This window comes from Terrapene carolina, unplaced genomic scaffold, assembly GCF_002925995.2.
Source record: "Terrapene carolina triunguis isolate 2854851 unplaced genomic scaffold, T_m_triunguis-2.0 Scaffold85, whole genome shotgun sequence".
NCBI classification, from domain to species: domain Eukaryota; kingdom Metazoa; phylum Chordata; order Testudines; family Emydidae; genus Terrapene; species Terrapene triunguis.
In genome coordinates this window covers 9,889,740-9,911,670 of record NW_020664436.1, presented here as the reverse complement: position 1 = coordinate 9,911,670, position 21,931 = coordinate 9,889,740, and the positions used below count along the sequence as shown (strand labels likewise).

At 39.0% G+C, this 21,931-nt stretch overlaps 1 protein-coding gene across 3 annotated transcripts in view; it reads right to left on the bottom strand.

Annotated features, from left to right (window-relative positions):
• The window catches only part of STRN (striatin), a 93,609-nt gene that overhangs the window by 45,848 nt on the left and 25,830 nt on the right, over window positions 1-21,931 (bottom strand). For all 3 annotated transcript variants that reach the window (XM_024209893.2, XM_024209894.2, XM_024209895.2), the window contains exons 3-5: window positions 9,622-9,695; window positions 7,058-7,136; window positions 4,726-4,893 (exon numbers count right to left, since the gene is read on the bottom strand). In XM_024209893.2, coding sequence (XP_024065661.1) covers window positions 4,726-4,893; window positions 7,058-7,136; window positions 9,622-9,695 — 321 coding nt within the window. The remainder of the gene's footprint in view (window positions 1-4,725; window positions 4,894-7,057; window positions 7,137-9,621; window positions 9,696-21,931) is intronic.

The following is a 21,931-nucleotide window of genomic DNA, read 5'->3' as shown; positions in this document are numbered from 1 at the left end:
TTAAGTGAAAATGACTGGAACTTAATTCCCTACTTGCCTAAGACTCTTCAAAATGAGTTACTTAGGCTGACTTATTGTGCCATATTAATAAAGCTTGACCTCAAAAGCTAGAAACAGGGGGACATCTTTCTTTATATAGAAAAGCAGCCTTTAACTCAGTTTTTGATAGAGGCTCATGGATTCAGCACGTTTATTTTTTATTTAGATGTTTTAAGAGAATATAGTAAGTTTTGGCCTCAACATATTTTGTATTAAATTCAGATTTCCTTTAAGCAGATTTATTTTAAAAAAAGATCATTTAAAAAAAATTAATAATTCTATCTTTTCATAAAAAATGGATTTTTATCCACCTTGATTACAAATCAGTTAATATGTGTACTTTTACTGTAACATTATTACATAATAGGAAGGTAGCCTAGACCTGTTCAAGTCCTGAGAAAAGTTATAAGTTATCACATTACAGAAGCCCCTTTAGCATCGCATCTTATTTTACTGTATTGAAGGTCTACATTTCACTGGCTAACAGGTCTTCACTTGGCGTCCTCCAGTTTTGTACTACCTTTCCTACAGTATTAATTTAATACAAACTGAAATGGTATTAGCTTATTACTAACAACTTACATTCCAATAATAATAAAAGACACATTTTCCATTTTTTAAAATCTAAGTAATGACCATACTGTAGCTTTAAGTGTTTAACTCTTGAGATTTCCTCCCAACATTACATCTGCACATACTGTGGTAGTCACTTTGGCCAATCTGCTCTTTCTGTAAATTTCTATATTGTTACATTGTTTTAAAGATTTTTTTTTAATATAAATTAGTGTGTCCTCTGTGCTTTCCCCTTCTTTTACTCTGAGATCTGGGCATCATTTCCCCTCAAACTGTAGCATGTTTCCTTTCTTTCCTTCTGTGCCTTTCAAAATCCCTCTTTTTCCCTAGTTTGTGGTCTTTACCTCCTTCACCCATGTTCTTTTCCATCCCTTCTCAATCTGTCTTAGAGTTCCCATCAATTTTTCTCTTTTCTTCTTCTCTGTCATTTCCTTTTGCTCTTCTTCCGCATACCCTCTATCACAGCACCCTCCAATCACTTCTTTCTCTACTACTACCACTACCACCTCATATGCCTTCAGGCATTGTCTCCCTCCTGCCCCCAATCACAAGCTTATTCTGGCTTCATAACCTTCCACCAGCTCTCCATACACCATGGATGCGGGGAGGAGGTGCAGCTGATTGAAGTCCCCTATTCTTTCCCCCTCTTGGGGAAGTAAACTGTCTGGGACTAATGGGGTGCCTCACTCTGGGTACTCTTTCCTCTGGGCCACTAGAGAGTGAGCTGGGCCATCTAAACTTTGCCCCAGTTCTTCCCACAATTTAGGCAGAAGTGTTTCTGAGCGTATGTCGACACTGCAATTACACACTCGCAGCTGGCCTGTCCCAGCTGACTCGAATTAAGGGGCTATTTAATTGCAGTGTTCGAGTTTGGGACCCTCCCACCCCTCAGGGTCCTAGAACCCAGGCTCCAGCCCAAGCCTAAACATCTACACAAAATTAAATAGCCCCTTAGCCCAAGTCAGCTGGCACGGGCCAGCCGCAGGTTTTTAATTGCAGTGTAGAAATACTCTGAGAGGCTGATTTGCTTGGGTGTAGGGATTGACAGTATCCAGTCTCTGAAGGCTGAACAAATATTCTGACTAGGACTTGGCTCATCCTGCTTGCCCTTAATCTCAATCACGTACTCAGCACTGGTGCTCTTCAAGAGGTTGAGGAAGCAGACAGGCCGTGCAGCCCATCAGGACTGAAATAAAGGGAGAGAAGCATGGAATACCTCCTGCACTGAAATATATGATATGATGGTTGATCTCCTATGCACATATACCCGACAATCCAAAATATTCACAGGTGGCTAGTCATACACTCTGCCCTGCAAGAGTTCTTCTCGATCCTTTGGTAAAACCCTGACATCCTTCACTTCTAAGAAGAGGCAAACCAGAGGTCTGAGCTGACATCTGCAAACACAGAGTAATTTGATGAATGCAGAAACAAGCTCAGAGTACTCCACCATGAAATCCTCATATAACTGAGGGTCTATACACAAACTGAACCATAAACATTTGTCATGTTCCACACACATGAAACACCCAGATGCTCAACTCAACTCTTCTCAGCAGTTAGTGACCCTGTGCATTACAAGTGAGATGAGAACATCGCAATTTCTCAGATTGCACATGCAATACCATAATCCTGCAACTACAAGTCTTCTAGAATGACAGATAATTGGTGGATCACTGAACACTCACAGCCAGAAATAGCCTGCAAATGCAAATGTTAACCTTATTCAAGTTTTTCTTGTAGCTGTGCTGGTCCCAGGTATTAGAGAGACAACCTCTGTTGGTGAAAGAGACAAGCTTTTGAGCTACACAGAGCTACTCTTTGGGTGACCTGAAAAGCTTGTCTCTTCTACCAATAGAAGTTGGTCCAATAAAAGATATTACCTCACCCACCTTGTGTCTCTATCCTTATTCAAAACAGACCTAGCTCTGTAAGGTCAAAGCTTATGGAGAAGAAATCTGAAGGAACAGTTACACCCCCACTACATGCATAGTTCTCAAAAAGGAGAATTGAGTTGCTGAAGGAGGCAAAACTAAGTATCTGGTGCCACCAACTCTAAGGCCTCTAATGAGTGTCTTCCTAAGAGGTATCTTTAAATGTACTAGCTCAGCTCCATCATTCAATCCAATTTACCCATTACATATCTCCCTATCTGGAGCTCTCTTCCATTCAAACTAATAGAAAATGACACTCCACTAATGTCAAGTGGAACAAAAGGAGGGAGAGGGAGCTTAACTCCCACTTTACCTCAAACAAATCATTCACACCTCCCAAACTGAAAGCTACATATGCCGTCAGAACTCACTATTTCTTCAAGGCTGGAACAAAAATGAAAAACTATCATAGGAGAGAGTGGGAGAGAAATAAAGAGGATAAATATAGAAAGGGAGAATAATGTATCTGCCAAACCCAATATCAGTTTTCTACAACAAATAGTCAATTCCATTAGGTTACTACCTCAGAGCAGCAAGGCTGACTTTAAAAGGTGCCCCAGCAGCAGCAGCCCTTGCCAACCAGAGGATGTCCTCCTCAGGGCAAGGCTTACTAACTATTTAGAAGTACAAAATAATTTAACAGGTTGGGGTCCCCTCATATGTCCTAATTCCTCATTTAACAGAATAATTTTAATTACAGAATGAAAATGAGTTAATTAAGTAACTTCTCTGCACACATGCCTGAGGCCAGTACAATTATCTACTGGCTGGGATTATTGTGAACTCCCTTTGGCGATTAGGTGCCACATAAAGCAGTTATACTTCAGAAGAAAAGGACACTACCTCTGCTACATTTAAACCACACCTGCTTGTGAAACAAGAGGCCAATCCTAGACAAACAAGGGCCTACTGCTTGTTGGTGATAATACTACCTATGGGAGTACAGAGCTCAGTCACACATTTTTAATTAAAATGATTCAGCATCCTTTTTATTAGTTTAAGCTCTTCAAAGCTACAGTATTTCAGTCAAGAACCAAGGAATAATTTTGCTGAACACCTAAAGTGAGCTTCAGATATTAATGGTAGTAAGTGTGGCAAGAAAAAGATTTAAAAGTTTATTTACAATACTTTCAGCAAAATATTATTTAGTAAACAAAACAGAAGTCAACTTGAAAGGATTAGATTTTTATTGATAAATGTTGATAAACGTCAATTTCACTGTATACACACTAACCAGCGAAAAAATATTTTCCTGGATAATTGAAATTTACAAATAGGCAAAGAAAGAAAAATTGTGCTTGAGAATTTAAAGTTTGATCTAAGTCTAAAATCTTGACAGTTTGTGTTTTAATGGTGATAAAGCTTTAACTTTTTGAATCTCAATGTCAAGTGTCATTAATTGTCCCCCCACCACCACATTGCCTAACACACCATAATTTCCCAAACCTGTGAAAATTTAAATCAATAAAAATTAAAATCAATACTTAAATATCAATCAGTATTATCCATCAAATTTAAAAATAATTAAGTTTGGCAAAGCCTAAGCATAAGCATTGAACTTTGCTCAATTTGACTCATTGTACCACATTTGCAATAGTATTAGAAATATATCAAAAAAGGATTGGCATGAGCATATGGAAGCTACACTGAGAGTATACCCAGAATTTCACATATTTATCCATGTAAACACTAGTGACAAAGTTGGAGAGTTATAACAGTTAAAACTTATCCATGTTCAAAATGTTTTCAGATACTATAAATAAAATCCTCTGCTTACTAGAGATTATACTGTTATAACAGTAAGCACTATCTACCAGAATGCAGAGGCCTCTAATCTATATTAAGGTTTCCAATAAACCAAAGAAAAAGCTGACCCTGGCAGTTGGTATTTTCTCTTAAGCATTTAACAACAGATGTATCACAAATCAGAAGGTTTGATTTCCTAATGTCACCTTCCAACGGAAATAAAATTAAGATTCTCATAAAGAAGCAATACACTTAGAGAAGCGTGGCTTCCATATTCATCCTTTAAAATTTTAAAATAGAATTGGCTAGAAATATTCAGTCAGTTTGAAGACTAAAAAGTATAAGTTTTCAAATGAACATAAACTAGATTTATAATAATAATAATAATTTGCACTTATACACAAAGATAACATTTGTTGTCTTAGGCACTTACCCAATCATTGCGTTTTCTTTAATCTCAGCCTCTGTACCATTTACCATTGATTCTTGATTTTTGTCATTTTCCCTGTCTGATGCATCACTTGAGAGGCCCAACAAAGCTCGCACTCGTTTTGACTTCACATCCAGTACAGTGTCAGTGTAACCCACCTCCTGCAGATACCTGTATGAACAGAACTCATGCTAGTCTTTCATGCAGATCTCAATAATATACCCTTTTATTTATTGATTTAAATAATTATAAGCTTCTCCCTAAACTCATCTTCAGCACAATGTGTAGCAAAGTATGGTACTGCGCTAATGAAACATGCTAAGAAATTGTCTTGTACCAGCTGCAGAGGGGATCGTCTCTTGCAGTACCAGTCTCTACAGTCACTGAGAAAATCAAAGAGCCTAGCAGTCAGTGTTTACACAATACGTTATTCATTACATTTACCAAAAAAGATGGAAAAGGACTTTAGCTTAAAATATCTGCAATTTATTCATACAAATGTCAGTTACATACAACATACCACAACCCGTTTTATTAGTCAAGAAGTACATGGAAATCTAAACCAAACTTTAAAAAAGTAAAACTTAAATTTTGTCCCTTAGATGACCATTAGACAAAGCCTGTAAACACCTATTGTGTCAACTTCCCATTCTGTTACTGTAGCTATAATAGGACAAACATATGATTTTACGATGTAATGTATTTTGTACAGATCTAGTCTTACTTAATCGTTTTATTAATCTTAAATATTCCTGCAGAACGTGCATTTGGCTCGCGTGCATAAGAGGTGAAAGTGCGATCTAATAAACTGAGCCTGGGATTGGGATGCATGAGTTCTAAAACTGGCTCTACCAATAATATGCTGCATGGTGCTGGGTGAGTCAATCTTTCAGTCTCTTTCCTCATCTGTAAAACAGAGTTAATGTTACTGACCTCACAGGGGTGTTATGAGGATTAATTGGTCAATACTGTAAAGGTCTCTGAGGATGTAAGTGTCATGTATTACATCATTTTAGTAACACACTATGACAAACTAGGGCATTTGTTTTCCCCCTATTAATACAAGCCATTCCTTGCATTTACAACAACAATTACATCCTCATTGCCGCCAGTCTGGTGGGAGAAAGAGTCAGTGCTGAATTTCTGGCAGTCCCATAAGTTAATTATGCAAAATTAAGTCTGTATTTAATTTAAGCATCAATTTTATAATATATGATGCTGAATCATGTATATAACAGCACAATCTTCTTTATCTATGATTCAGAGAGGGAGACTTGTCCTCAAACCATTGAGTCGTAGCCAAGAAAATATTTGTTTATTTAAAATGTGCCCATCAGAAACTATGGATACACATACAATATATTAAATAATAATCCATTCAACAAAAAAACTGGTCCAGTGCCAAAATTATAAGGCCTTTCAAAAAAAACCCCAAAAAAACAAAAAAAAACCCAGACTTTTCTTCTACACAGTTCTGCCCACTCAGGCCTCCCCTACAAAAAAGTATGGAACACAGGTAAGCTTTGCAGCATGACCTGAAAATCACCGGAACCTGATTCTGACAAAATAGGGTATAGGGTTTATGTGGGGACAGACTGGGTTACACAATAGAGGACCTTTCACTGACGTTGCCTTGCAACAAGAACCAGACCATTTAAAGCAAGGGGTTGTTAACTGATAACTGCGGTGAAATTGCATAGTTATGGGGACAGTCATTTGGATAAAATATATAAATTTTGACCCCGTTTCATCAAAGTGCATGCACCTTCCATTACAGCATTTCAAAATCACTGTAGATTACTATTGTATGTTCTCACTGCTGTTACTTTAAATGTATTGCAGTAATCACAATAAATAGCAGGAAGATTATTATATGGAGCCAACTCTTGCTCTAAAAAGTTAAATATGTCAAGAACTGAAAACTACAACACAGACGGTGGTGTTCTAGTCCTTTTGGATTGGAAGCTCTTTGAAATTGAAAACAAATTGTGAAAAAGATTTTAAATTTTTCATTAGATTTTTGTGAATTTTCTTAAACCAAATTTTAACCCCCCCACTACTTTTCTCCATTTTTTTCCTTTTTGCCACTGAAAGCATATGAAAAGTGGCGAGTAGTTTGCCCCCCTCTGACTTTTTACTTTTTCTATTCTGCAACTTATCAAAACTTCTCAAACTTTGGAAAAGTTAGAGTGACAAAAGGAAAAGTTAACCCAACTCTGCCACCCTTTTCACGAAAGAGAAAAGTCTAATGGAAATCTTTAAGAAAATCCCAGTGACACATTCAATTTCCAATCCTGTTTGTATCTAGCTCCCTTGTTTGAACTTTGACACTTACTGTCTCAGCAGCTGTCGCCCTTGTTTCCAGATTAGTTGACTATTTTGTTGGGGCTGAACCTCTGTTTCATTCCCTTCATCTGGAAAAGATTTCATTCAAATCAGGTTTTTTCAGTCTTATTTTTAAAGCTCTTGAAATATGTGCAGCTCTGCAGTATTACCTATGAGAATATACTATAAAGATTGCCATCAGCATACTACTGTATTCTGAGAACAAGTTATACTTGTCATCAGCACCTTCATATTACCATTATTTCCCAATATGGAACCAGTTAGATGATGGGTTTTAACTCCTTTTCTTCACAAGGATGCGGTCATATGCATATATCTGGAATTCTGTACCAGTGTTTTCTATAGTGATCACATATTTTAAGGTTAATTAGGTTCTTATAAAATGAACAAAATAATTACAAAAAAACCTTATTGGTTCCCACTGCATTTGACACGATATCAATCCTTAAAGTTTACCCAACCAACGTCTAAGATTTGGTCATGGAGACATATCTCAGTCAGGCCTACTTACAGATAACTTAAACTTCAGCCATATTTCCATGATTTGTGGGGAAGGAAAAAAATATGTAGCTGTTTTTGTTTAGACAATATTGGCAGTTTTCTTCCGGCCATGGTTATTTTAATAGTCGTTCAACATATTTTCATCAAATTTTCACCTGAAAATAATCTTTAATTTAAAACCACAACTAAGTTTTTCCTTTAACCCAGATAAAGCTATTATGGCATAAACAAATGTGCTGCTGCCCTGTCAGCTCAGTCTTAAAAATAAAAAATAAAAATATAAAAGTGCCATATGAATGTTAAGTACTATTATTACTTTGAATCTAAAAAAAGCTTGCTCAGGACTAGCAATGAGAAATAATTAGTCATTTAGACATTGATTTTTTCTGAAGACAGCTGAACACAGCTGGATCCATCGTACAATTATCAAAACCTGTGCTAGATAAAAGCCAAGAGAATTTTATGCATCAAGACTGAAGTAAATTCATACTAACTCCTCTTCAGACAGGAAACCTGGAGGTTGTCTATATTAATGTTGAAGTAAAGACATCTCAGAGAGATCTTTGCTTCCCCCCAGAATTGATGACAGATCCATTATCCTTCAGGAAGGAGATTGAAAGAACTTGGACTGCTTGCCAAATGGCACAGAAGAGCTCTTTGAGAATGTCACCTAAATACAGATAAGAGTTGAATCCCTTGATTAGGAGAATTATAACCAGAATTATTAGAACCTCCAAGGTACCACAGAGGGGACAAACAGGATGTGTCACTGGAAATAAGCCTCAACATTTTTTCTGACTTGGTCCAAGAGAAGCATGCAGATGTGCGTGGATCTATGCAGTAAAGCAAGAACAACTCGCATGGACTAGAAATAATAGAAAAATCTCCATCCTGAAAGCATATGAAAAACCAGCTTTAGATCCCATATGGTGCAAGAACCTCCATTCTTTTAAGCAGCTACATGTAGGATGTAACAGAATTCAGTATTCTTCCAATCTGGGTACAAGAGCCGAGTGGCACTATTTTGTAAGAGATGAGAAATAAGATGCCTCAGTTTGTGCTTCATTGTATTTTGTGTAGTTTGGGAAGGGACAAGGGTGTTGAGAATTTGATAGGTAAGTGTTTTTAGACCATCTTCAGCACCCAGTAAAATAGGGATTTGCCCAGGACTCAGTTAACCAGGACAGTGAATGGCAGGGGTGAAGTGTGCAGAAATGACTTCCACATAGGCTTTTTTTTTTGGCTGTATGGAAGAATAAAGTTGTGGAATAATTTCTGCTTATTCCTTCCTCCTCTCAATGACTTGTTGCATAATCTGGATCCTGGGGGAAGTCCATTTGGTAAGGTTTATTTTGCTGATCAGAACAAAAGGAATTCCAATTCCTCCTCTTTTGTGGCTCAAAGTCACTCCATTTCTTTATGAGAAGTATTCATCTTCTGGAGGGATAACCCAAGAAAGCTATCCATACATACACTCTATGGGAGAACTGTTCTGTTCCAAACTTGTGTTCACCATTTGTTATATATTTATTTTCCAGTTGTCATTGGAATTTTATAAAATTCTATAGTATGTACCGCCAACTTTAGTTTACCTCTAACACACGTCTGTTTCAATTTTTTTAGAATCCAAACAAGATCATGAATCAGGAAATGATGTACTAAGTATTTTGAATTCATTGCTATTGCATTACACTGTTATTGTTAATGCACAACAATTCTTCTATTCTTCCAATATAAGATTCTCCAGATGTGTTTTCCACATCTTTCTGTGACTCCAGAACTTTCTTGAATTTTGATCTGAAGAGGAGAGAATAGATATATTCTGCAGCATCCATTTTTTACTTCAACTCATTTGATGGCCTAATTACAGATATTGAAGAAACAAACAGTACCTATATCATCAGTGTAACAAACTGCATTGGCTAACGTTTGTCTTTTGCAACATTAAGCAATCTTTACTATCCTCTTTGTGTCCACTAAGTTGTTCAACAAACTGTAGCTAAAATTACAGGAGAACTTTATACCATATTTCCCTCACTCTTAAATTCTTACCAGAATCATAGTTTGGAGGCTTCATATCTCCCTGATTCAATTCTGTGCCGTATTTTAATTTGTGGTATTTAGCTCTGAAAAAGAAAAGATAAAAGGAACTCTATTAACACATTTAAAGGATGCTTGTAGATTCACAGATACCATAGGTCCCTGTTTTAGAAAGATATTTTTCCATTCTGCCCTCCCCCATCCCCCAAAAAACCTCCGTCCACTTTATTTCAGCAGAACTAAAAGGAAGCTATGTTCTATTTTTCTCCCCAAATCGCTCTCTATAGAGCTTTCAGATACTGGACTGTATTAGTAAGTGAATAATTACATAATCAGAAATACCAATACATAGCAAAAGGAACAGAACATTTTATATATGTAGATATAAGAAAAACACTCTCTCTATATCTATATTTTTACAGAGAATGTTTTTATTTTTCATGGACATGTGCTTCTTCCCATTTTCTCTCACTATCGCTCAACTGTCAAATATCTTCTACTCTCTATGGCTAAGTCTACACTACAGATTGCTGCTGGCATTATGTCATGTCGGTCAGTGGTATGAAGAAGTGCAATTCCAGCTGTGCCATCAGAAATCTGTAGCGTACATACAGCTATATTGGCAAAACTGCACTTTTACCAGTATAATGTCTTTCTCTCACGGGGGAGGAGGGGGGAGAGGGGGGAGAGACAACAGCTTTGCCAGTATAGCTGCATCCACACTAAAAGCACTTTGCCAGTGTAATACCCTAATTCCTATAGTGGTAAGGTGCTAACACAGACATACCCATATGTCAACTTAGAATCATCATCTTACAATTCTCATTCCTCCATGGTTAACACACATTTGGGTTCAATCAACTTTACCTAGTTGTATTCTCCCCACTACTTCACTTTCTCCCCAAAGTATTTTTAACACTGTGATGAGATAAGCCTTGAATAGGGTTCTATGATAAGCAGGGCCGGCTCCAGGGTTTTGGCCGCCCCAAGCAGCCAAAATAAATAAATAAATAAATAAATAAAGCCGCGATCGCGATCTGCGGCGACAATTCAGCGGGAGGTCCTTCGCTCCGAGCAGGAGTGAGGGACCATCCGCCGAATTGCCGCCGAATAGCTGGACGTGCCGCCCCTCTCCGGAGTGGCCGCCGTAAGCACCTGCTTGCCAGGCTGGTGCCTGGAGCCGGCCCTGATGATAAGGTCTTAAATACCTGTAGCAGTCAGTGGTCTATCAGCCATTTTCAAACTGTGGGTTGGGCGCCAAAAGTTTGTCACAACCCCGTTTTAATGGTGGTCGCCAGGGCTGCGTTAGACTTGCTGGGGCCTAGGGTCGAAGCCCAAGCCCAAGCCCCATCACCCGGGGCCAAAGCCCAAGTGCTTCAGCCCTAGCAGCGGGGCTCAGGCTTCTGCTTTGGCCCCCCTGCACAAGGCGGTGGGGATTGGATTTTGGCTTTGGCCCCCCTGTCTGGAGTGGCACCACGGCAGGGCTCAGGCTCTGGCCCCACCTCCTGGGGTCATGTAGTAATTTTTGTTGTCAAAAGGGCGTCGCGGTGCAATGAAGTTTGAGAACCCTTGAAATACCACTGCTAAACTTGCTCACTGGGTCATGAGCTAGTTTTTGCAACCGTGGAGACAAATGTTCAGCATATTGAAGTCCTATGCGGACAATCAGTAGAGAGTGTACCATGTGATACGACAGATTGTGTAGCAAAAAAAGGTACAAAAAAACCAGTGGTTGGAATATCTTGCTCTTGCAGGATCAGTATCCAGGGATTCAGACATAGACAAAGTAGTAATGAGTAGCAAAAGTAGTACACATGGATATAGGTTTACAGAAAAAATATGATATTGCATTACATGACATTACCTCTGGACAAACTGGAGAAATGGTCTGAAGCAAATAGGATGAAATTCAATAAGGACAAATGGAAAGTACTCCATTTAGGAAGGAACAATCAGTGGCACACATACAAAATTGGAAATGACTGCCTAGAAAGGAGTACTGCGGAAAGGGATCTGGGGGTCATAGGGGACCACAAGCTAAATACGAGTCAACAGTGTAACGCTGTTGCAAAAAAGCAAACATCCTTCTGGGATGTATTAGCAGGAGTGTTGTAAGTAAGACACAAGAAGTAATTCTTCCACTCTAGTCTGCACTGATTAGGCCTCAACTGGAGCATTGTGTCCAATTCTGGGCACCACATTGCAGGAAGGATGTGGACAAATTGGAGAGAGTCCAGAGAACAACAACAAAAATGATTAGAGGTCTAGAAAACATGAACTATGAGGGAAGACTGAAAAAATTGGGTTTGTTTAGTATGGAAAAGAGAAGGCTGAGAGGGGACATGATAATAGTTTTCAAATATGTAAAAGGTTGTTACAAGGAGAAGATGATTTTTTTTTTCTTAACCTCTAAGGATAGGCCAAGAAGAAATGGGCATAAATTGCAGCAAGAGAGGTTTAGGTTGGACATTAGGAAAAACTTCCTAACTGTAGGGGTGGTTAAGAACTGGAATAAATTGCCTAGGGAGGTTGTGGAATCTCCATCATTGGAGATTTTTAAGAGCAGGTTAGAAAAATACCTTTCAGGAATGTTTTAGATAATACTTAGTCCTGCCATGAGTGCAGGGGATTGGACTAGACCTCTCGAGGTCCCTTCCAGTTCTATGATTCTATGATAAATGTATGAAACTTCATACAACATGTGGTAGATAATTTCCTACTTAAAAAATTGTTCTAACTGAGGCAGAGAGGTTAAATGACACACACCAACTATATGGCAAAATTCAGATCTCATTATTCTGAGTCCTGTACTTCAAACACCAGACCATGCTTCTTCACACATCCTATACTTCACATGATGCAAGCATCAACTAACAAATCCACTCACCTACTCACATTATGCTAAAATGAGATGGTGACTGATAAGGCAGAGCAGTGTCTCAGGAGAGAAGCTCCATGAGAGGTAAAGGAGGAGTTACCCTTTCCCTTACCATCCACACACTGGTAGCAAGTACACCTCTATCTCGATATAACGCTGTCCTCGGGAGCCAAAAAAAAATCTTACCACGTTATAGATGAAACCGCGTTATATCGAACTTGGTTTGATCCACGGGAGTGCGCAGCCCCGCCCCCCGGAGCACTGCTTTACCGCGTTATATCCGAATTCGTGTTATATCGGGTCACGTTATAGAGGGGTAGAGGTGTATCACAATTCTTCTAAACAGTGAGTTGTCCAGTGTTGACCCAGGTTCCTCTGACCCAAGTTTACAAGACAACACATGTTCCTGCTTAACAGCCTTAATTTAAAATGGGCTAGTATTTTCCTGGCGGTTGAATATTCTTTTTCCTTACTTCCTTTCATTGCCTCCCTCTTTTATTTCTTTTTAAATGTAATAGCGCAGATTTATCAAACTAACTAATAGAATTCAACAATGTTCATGAAAAGGAGTAATTCTTGATATTGAGAGATTCTTCCACAGAATATGAGATTACAGTGAATACATGGATCACTGAAGTCAAACATTGTTTTACAATGACAAAAGAGATCAGAGGGTCTATTTAAAATACTAAGCCTTAGGCTCCAGATAAAATTTGTCCAATCGTTAGGCTGCACTTCTTGGCAAGTCAAAGATATATTTTTGTCTACTTTATACTGGTTAAAGGAGTGAACAGAAAAGAAGTTTTAAGTTTTTCTACAATAATCCCCATTGAGAGAGAAACTATAAGAGAATTCAATTTAACGTGGTATTAGGCAAGCAATATACAGAAGTCTAATAAACGGATCTAAATGAAGTTAATTAGGGCTGTCAATTAATCGCAGTTAACTGACGCGATTAACAAAAAAATTAATCGCGAGTAATTGCAATTTTTATCGTACTGTCAAACAATAGAATACCAATTGAAATTTATTAAATATTTTGGATGTTTTTCTACATTTTCAAATATATTGATTTCAATTACAACACAGAATACAAAGTGTACACTGCTCAATTTATATTATTTTTTATTACAAATATTTGCCCTGTAAAAATGATAAACAAAAGAAATAGTATTTTTTCAGTTCACCTGAGACAAGTATTGTAGTGCAATCTCTTTATCATGAAAATGCAACTTACAAATGTAGATTTATTTTTTTTGTTACATAACTGCACTTGGAGAAGTTATGAAGCACTTGGAGGAGAGGAAGGTGATCAGGAACAGTCAACATGGATTCACCAAGGGCAAGTCATGCCTGACCAACCTGATTGCCTTCTATGATGAGATAACTGGTTCTGTGTATATGGGGAAAGCGGTGGATGTGATATATCTTGACTTTAGCAAAGATTTGATACGGTCTCCCACAGTATTCTTGCCAGCAAGAAAAAAAAGTAGTATGAACTGGATGAATGGACTATAAGGTGGATAGAAAGCTGGCTAGATTGTTGGGCTCAACGGGTAGTGATCAATGGCTCAATGTCTAGTTGGCAGCTGGTATCAAGCGGAGTGCCCCAGGGGTTGGTCCTGGGGCTGGTTTTGTTCAAAATCTTTACTAATGATCTGGATGATGGGATGAATTGCACCTTCAGCAAGTTCGCAGATGACACTAAGCTGGGGGGAGAGGTAGATACACTGGAGGGTAGGGATAGTGTCCAGAGTGACCTAGACAAATTGGAGGATTGGGCCAAAAAAAAAATCTGATGAGGTTCAACACTTAGGAAGGAAGAATCCCATGCACGACTACAGGCTGGGGACCAACTGGCTAAGCAGCAGTTCTGCAGAAAAGGACCAGGGGATTACAGTGGACAAGAAGCTGGATATGAGTCAGCAGTGTGCCCTTGTTGTCAAGAAGGCCAACAGCATATTGGACTGTATTAGTAGGAGCATTGCCAGCAGATCGAGGGAAGTAATTATTCCCCTGTATTCGGCACTGGTGAGGCCACATCTGGAGTATTGTGTCCAGTTTTGGTCCCCCCAGTACAGAAGGGATGTGGACAAACTGGAGAGAGTCCAGCGGAGGGCAACAAAAATGATTATGGGGCTGGGGCACATGACTTACGAGGAGAGGCTGAGGGAACTGGGGTTATTTAGTCTGCAGAAGAGAAGAGTGAGGTGGGATTTGATAGCAGCCTTCAACTACCTGAAGGGGGGGGGGGGTCCAAAAAGGATGGAGCTAGGCTTTTCTCAGTGGTGGCAGATGACAGAACAAGAAGCAATGGTCTCGAGTTGCAGTGGGGGAGGTCTAGGTTGGATATTAGGAAACATTATTTCACTAGGAGGGTGGTGAAGCATTGGAATGGGTTATTTAGGGTGGTGGTGGAATATCCATGCTTAGAGGTTTTTAAGGCCTGGCTTGACAAAGCCCTGGCTGGGATGATTTAGTTGGCGTTGTCCTGCTTTGAGCAGGGGATTGGACTAGATGATCTCCTGAGGTCTCTTCCAACCCTAATATTCTATGATTTTATGCACTCGAAAACAAAACAATGTAAAACTTTGGAGCCTACAAGTCCACTCAGTCCTACTTCTTGTTCAGCCAATCGATAAGACAAACAAGTTTGTTTACATTTACGGGAGATAATGTTGCCCACTTCTTATTTACAATATCACCAGAAAGTGAGAACAGGCGTTCACATGGCACTTTTGTAGCCAGCATTGCAAGGTATTTACGTGCTAGATATGCTAAACATTCGTATGCCCCTTCATGCTTCAGCTGCCATTCCAGAGGACATGCTTCCATGCTGATGACGCTCGTTAAAATATAATGCGTTAATTAAATTTATGACTGAACTTCTTGGGGGAGAATTATGTGTCTTCTGCTCTGTTTTAATGGCATTCTGCCATGTATTTCATGTTACAGTAGTCTCGTATGATGACTCAGCACATGTTGTTCATTTTAAGAACACTTTCGCTGCAGATTTGACAAAACGCAAAAAAGGTACCAATGTGAGATTTTTAAAGATAGCTACAGCACTCGACCCAAGGTTTAAGAATCTGTAGTGCCTTCCAAAATCTGAGAGGGATGAGGTGTGGAGCATGCTTTCAGAAGTCTTAAAAGAGTAACACTCCGATGCAGAAACTACAGAACCCGAACTACCAAAAAAAATAAATAAATAAATAAAATAAATAAAAATCAACCTTCTGCTGATGGCACCTGACTCAGATGCTGAAAACGAACATGCGTCAGTCTGCATTGCTTTGGATTGTTATCAAGCAGAACCTGTCATCAGCCTGGACGAATGTCCTCTGGAATGATGGATGAAGCATGAAGAGACATATGAATCTTTAGCGCATCTGGCATGTAAATATCTGGCAATGCCAGCTGCAACAGTGCCATGTGAATGCCTGGTCTCACTTTCACATCTTCATTTATTAATGGACCTACTAACTTGGGCAGGTTCTTCCTCCCACCCCAATATACTTTTAAAAACCCTTCTGATTCCTTTCACATCAAGGTAATTAATTCATTTTCTTCATGGCTCTCACCTTTTTCCTTGTGTGTTAAACTCCTATCTAGTTTTGTTTTCTCTCCCCTTCTTCAATCCCAGTGGAGTTTCTTTTCAATCCCAGAAGTTTGAGTAGATACTTATTTATCCACCATGATCACTTGGTTTTCTTTGCAGTTTCCATTTTCAGAGGGACTATAGTTTGTTGCACTTTATTTAGTCTTTTACTTTTCCCAGCACTCCTTCTACACCAATGGATTTTAATACTTCCTCACATTATATGTTCACTAAATTCCCTCAAAATTATACCTTGTAGTCCAACTCTGACTAGCTCCAACTGAACTACACTTTTAATACTAAAACTGGCTGCTCCAGATTAGAGGTCAGCTATATTAACATATATGGAGAATTATACATTGCAGCTAACTATACTTGTGTTTGTGCAGCAGATAAATGGAGAAACTTTGGTTTCCCATATGATCATTATAACAATACTGAATACCCAAAAAGAATACCCTAAAGTTTGGAGGATAAGAAATTAAACTTAAAGATATACATTATCTTCACATGAAAATGATGGTTTAGATGAGATGTAAGTCATTGAACTATTAACATCTATATTAATTTCTGAAAAGAATAATTTGTATGAGCAGCAGTATGCAGAGACTGAAAAGTAAAATGATATGAAAATAATTGGCTTGAACAGACATCATGTTACCGAAGTTATTTTCCAACTGCAACCAGCTTTGAAAGTCATTTGGAAGGAAGATATTTTTAGACTGCAAAGCTATGTTACTAAATAGACCTGCTTAGTTATTAAGATAAGGAGGATCACTACAACTGCTTTTACTTTCTCACTTCATTAGCTTATTCACTGCTCTGCTTCATTCTTTTCTTCTTCATGAACTGCAAATCTGCTGTGCAAGTAATCCATATTTGCTATTCAATATGGCTGCCCCAACATCTCAATAAATTGAGAACAAGAAACTTAGTTAAATTTTAAACTTTTAAACTCTCAATTTAAATGCCCTAGGATCAAAGACTTTCATTGCTCACAGACCAATTCATAGAAAGAAACCAGTTTGATTTCTAATCAAGAAATGCCGCTATTTCTTGGAAATATTTCAGTGTGTAGACCTGAAGCATCCAATCCAGCTGTGCTGAGAGTGTCTGCCAAACATCCGTAGAAGTACTAAGAGGAGTCGCCAGACCAATAGACGTAAACAAGACAGACTGCCAGGAACAGCATTGGGAGATATCCTGGCCAGGGGAGAAGGCGCCAGTCTTACTCTGAGCAGACACACCATTTAAAAAAAAAAAAAAAAAAAAAGTATTTCTAGAAAAGTGGCCTAAGAATTCTGTTGTTTGGTTAAAATACTCTGGAAAGGGAAATGAGTAACAGACGAATTATTAGTTGTTGGACATATGCTTAAAACAGATTAGCATGTTTTTAGTTAGCTCCTGAAAATCCAGGGATAACAATTTAAACAAGTAACTGGTAACTGAGCAACATTACTACCAAAAAAGTAATAAAATAACCTTGAAGTGTGAACAAAAGTCTTACACTGCAATCTGCTGGATGGTAGCAAAATTACAGCAGAATTGCTTTGAACCAGCAAATGTATGGAAGTGTTCAAATTAATTATTGATCATCCCTCTTCTTTTTAAATTACTTTTGCATATAATGTATTAAAGAATCCTTGATAGAAATCATTATGTATTAAAGTTGACCAAATCTCTTTGCCAGGGAATAGAACCAAAAACACTCTGCTCCATAGTGGAAAATTTTTACACTCCACTATAAGTAATGACTCTTGCATGATTTTATAGTAATTAATTACAGAACAGTGACATTGATCAGAAATTAAGTTAATCATTTTCAGCGACTGAAAAAATATGCTGAATACTCAGTATACACAGGCTTGAGAGGCAGCATATTGTTGAGAAACCAGTGCCACTCGCACTTGTCATGACATGCTGCCAGTGGGTCCTAGTATGGATCAGCATTTTACATACTGGGTCATGACTAATAGGTATGGTTATTTGCTTGATAAAGATTTGGTAAATTTGGAGGGCAGGGCAGGATCGAAGTAATCTTCCCTTTATCTCTTAATTACCTGGTCTTTTTTTCTCCTCCTCTCCCCAATCTTGCTTTCCCGTGCCCTCATCACAATTGGCCAGGAGAAAAGTTCTGCTCCTCTCCTGCAGATTGTCCTTTTTGTGACTCCCAGATGCTCAGTGGGAACAATCAACACAAGCTCTTCACTGAATGTTGGCTAACCCAGGTTGTGAGCTGATTTAGGAAAATACTGTTGTGACATACAGCAGGGCTTCTTGTGCTCAGTATGCTGCCCTGCTTCTAAGTACCAAACAAAATTTCTGCTTAGAGACCCTCCCAGAACAAATACGAGATTGTTTCTTGAGCAATTAGCAAGTGAAGATTGCTATAAATAGCTGTCAGCATAACCCATTCAGAAACATTGAATTTGCTTTAAAAATGGTTAAAAACAGAGGAAGAAAGGAACTGTCATGCCAGATCAGACTAGTTGACCATCTAGTTTGATATCCTGACTGACAATGGCTAATATCACACACTTCAGAGAAAGGTGCAAGACTACTTATTAATGGATAAACACAAAACACTCTGCCCATAGGAGGGAAAGTGGTGGTTTTCCCTAACCTATTAGTGGTCATTTTATGCCCTAAAGCATAAGGGATGAAATGCCCCTAGTACATTTCTTCGGGCTGGTCCACACTAACCCCCCACTTCGAACTAAGATACGCAACTTCAGCTACGTGAATAACGTAGCTGAAGTCGAAGTACCTTAGTTCGAACTTACCGCGGGTCCAGACGCGGCAGGCAGGCTCCCCCGTCGACTGCGCGTACTCCTCTCGCAGAGCAGGAGTACCGGCGTCGACGGTGAGCACTTCCGGGATCGATCCAGGATCGATTTATCGCGTCTAGACAAGATGCGATAAATCGATCCCAGAAGATCGATTGCTTACCACCGGACCCGGAGGTAAGTATAGACGTACCCTAAGGCTATGTCTACACTAGCACTTTTGTCAGTAAAACTTATGTCACTCGGGTGTGAAAAAACACATCCCTGACCGACAGAAGCACTGGTGTGGACAGTGCTATGTCGGCAGGAGATGCTCTCCTATCGACATAGCTACTGCTGCTTGTTGGGGGTGATTTAATTATGTCGACAGGAGAGCTCTCTCCCGTCGGCATAGAACGGCTACATGGGATATCTTACAATGGCGCAGCTGCATCAGTACCACTGTAAGGTCTCTAGTGTAGACATAGCCCTAGAGAGACAAAATGGGTGAGGTAATCTCTTTTATTAGACCAACTTCTGCTGGTGAGAGAGATAAGCTTTTGAGCTCACACAAGATTTCTTCAAATCTGGGAAATGTACTCAGTGTCAAAGCTAAATTCAAGGGTCAGATTGTTTAGCACAAGTATTTAACACATCTCAAGGGACCATTCAAGGTGAAGTGGCCAGCTAACACCTCTCCAGTCAAAGGGGAAAAGGAGAGGAAAAAAAGCTGAGGGGAGCGGTTTACTGGGTTATAGGTTGTTATAAATCCAGTATCTTTATTCAGTCCATGATTTTTAGTGTCTAGCAAAGTTATGAATTTAAACTCCCAGACTTGTCTTTTAAAGGTGTTATGAAGATTTTCTTTAAGGATGAGGACCTCTGTCAGACCTCTGTGGAGAGTGTTCACCGACAGGTGATTTGGTGTTTTTGTCCTTTATCATTTTTCTATGTGAATTCATTTGAGAGCATAGTAATTGTCTGGTTTCAACCATATAGTTGTTATTGGGGCATTTAGTTCACTGGGTGAGGTATACCACATGTTGTGATAGACATGTGTAGAACCCACAGATCTTGAAAGGTGTGTTTGGGGAAAGAGGGGGAGTGTTGATCATCGTAGCAATGCAGCTACATCTACAGGTTTTGCATCTGTTGGCCCATTTCAAACAGTTGACAAGCAGGTGTGAGCTTAACGACTGGGAGTGGATGGGTCATTATAAAACCTAATTTCCTCCTACTGTTACTTACACCTTCTTGTCAACTGTTTGAAATGGGCCACTCTCATTACCACTACAAAAGTGATTTTTCCTCCCTTGGTATCCTACTGTTAATTGAATTATCTTGTTAGACTGACCTCCCACTTGGTAAGGCAACACCCATCTTTTCATGTACTGTGTATTTATACCTGCTACTGTATTTTCCACTCCATGCATCTGATGAAGTGGGTTCTAGCCCATGAAAGCTTATGCCCAAATAAATTTGTTAGTCTCTAAGGTGCCACAAGGACTCCTCATTGTTTTTGCTGATACAGACTAACACGGCTACAACTCTGAAACCTGCTTCAAAAGAATTGATCTGGGAAAGCCATGTCCCCAACATCCTCTGTCATTAAGCATAATGCAAACAGATCTACACACCCTGCTTGCACTGGTTTAAATTGCTGGAAATTTTTGATCAAAAGATACCTCACTTTCCCCTGGGTCACACCTTTGCTTTCTTGATGAATTAGACAACAATGAAAGAAGTCAGAATGGGACTTGCTCATAACAGCATACTAAAATTATTACATAGCAATATTCTTTCACTGGGCCTTTTTCTGAAATTTTCAGTGTCCACATTGACAGTGTTAATACACTTTCAAGGTAATTACAAATTCTTCCTATCCCCGTGAGTTTAGCCAAAAGTAGTTTCTCTAGTGATATGAACTCAACTGCATTTATGATTTTACTTATGGCTTTACACTGATTTAAACTGTTTTAGAGATTGTACATTTAAAGCTGTTTAATTCTTTTCTTATTGAAAAGTGATTAAGATTCTTTAGTGGCCAGATGGTATACAAATATTATTTATTATTATTTATACCATCAGGGGCTCGTTCACCTGCACATCTACCAATGTGATATATGCCATCATGTGCCAGCAATGCCCCTCTGCCATGTACATTGGCCAAACCGGACAGTCTCTACGCAAAAGAATTAATGGACACAAATCTGACATCAGGAATCATAATACTCAAAAACCAGTGGGAGAACACTTTAACCTGTCTGGCCATTCAATGACAGACCTGCGGGTGGCTATCTTACAACAGAAAAACTTCAAAAACAGACTCCAACCAGAGACTGCTGAGCTGGAATTGATATGCAAACTAGATACAATCAACTCAGGATTGAATAAGGACTGGGAATGGCTGAGCCATTACAAACATTGAATCTATCTCCCCTTGTAAGTATTCTCACACTTCTTATCAAACTGTCTGTACTGAGCTATCTTGATTATCACTTCAAAACTTTTTTTCTCTTACTTAATTGGCCTCTCAGAGTTGGTAAGACAACTCCCACCTGTTCATGCTCTCTGTATGTGTGTATATATATCTCCTCAATATATGTTCCACTCTATATGCATCCGAAGAAGTGGGCTGTAGCCCACGAAAGCTTATGCTCTAATAAATTTGTTAGTCTCTAAGGTGCCACAAATACTCCTGTTCTTTTTGCGGATACAGACTAACACGGCTGCTACTCTGAAACCTGAAATATTATTTATTACTATTAATACCAGACTCAATAAGTCACTAAGGAAACAAATACACCTCTATCTCGATATAACGCTGTCCTCGGGAGCCAAAATATCTTAGCACGTTATAGGTGAAACCGCGTTATATCGAACTTGCTTTGATCCGCCGGAGTGCGCAGCCCCGCCCCCCCCGGAGCACTGCTTTACCGCGTTATATCAGAATTCATATTATATCGGGGTAGAGGTGTACTCTTATCTCCAAAAGTATTATTACGCCATTTTACAGATCACAGGTACACCCTCACCTGTGGAACTTCTTGTCACAGATTATTATTGAGGTGAAGAGTTATC